Raw genomic sequence first — 244 nt, 5'->3', positions numbered from 1 at the left:
CACGAAGCTCCTGAGCACAAGAGTTCGGGAACGAGAACCAGTAGTTGCCAGGGTACGGAGCACGAGGGTCCGACGTCTGCAGGTTGCTGCCTACCATCGGACCAATGTCCATCTCTCCATCCAGACCGTAGTAAACCTTGCAGTCCTCAGGAAGGTCGCTACCTTCGTCCGTGCACTTGGCACCATCCATGGCCACGAACTCGCCATACTCCGGAGGAGTGTGGCTCTCGTAGTACTTGATGCC

General features: G+C 57.4%; 1 protein-coding gene across 1 annotated transcript in view; it reads right to left on the bottom strand.

The window, feature by feature from the left end:
• Positions 1 to 244, bottom strand: part of PPTG_07986 (hypothetical protein) — a gene marked incomplete at its 3' end in the record, with an annotated part of 5,091 nt that overhangs the window by 2,433 nt on the left and 2,414 nt on the right. The window contains exon 2 of the mRNA XM_008902356.1: positions 39 to 235. Coding sequence (XP_008900604.1) covers positions 39 to 235 — 197 coding nt within the window. The remainder of the gene's footprint in view (positions 1 to 38; positions 236 to 244) is intronic.

This window comes from Phytophthora parasitica, assembly GCF_000247585.1.
Source record: "Phytophthora parasitica INRA-310 unplaced genomic scaffold supercont2.13, whole genome shotgun sequence".
In the NCBI taxonomy this organism is placed as follows: Eukaryota; Oomycota; class Peronosporomycetes; order Peronosporales; family Peronosporaceae; genus Phytophthora; species Phytophthora nicotianae.
This window is presented reverse-complemented; position numbering and strand designations above follow the sequence as displayed.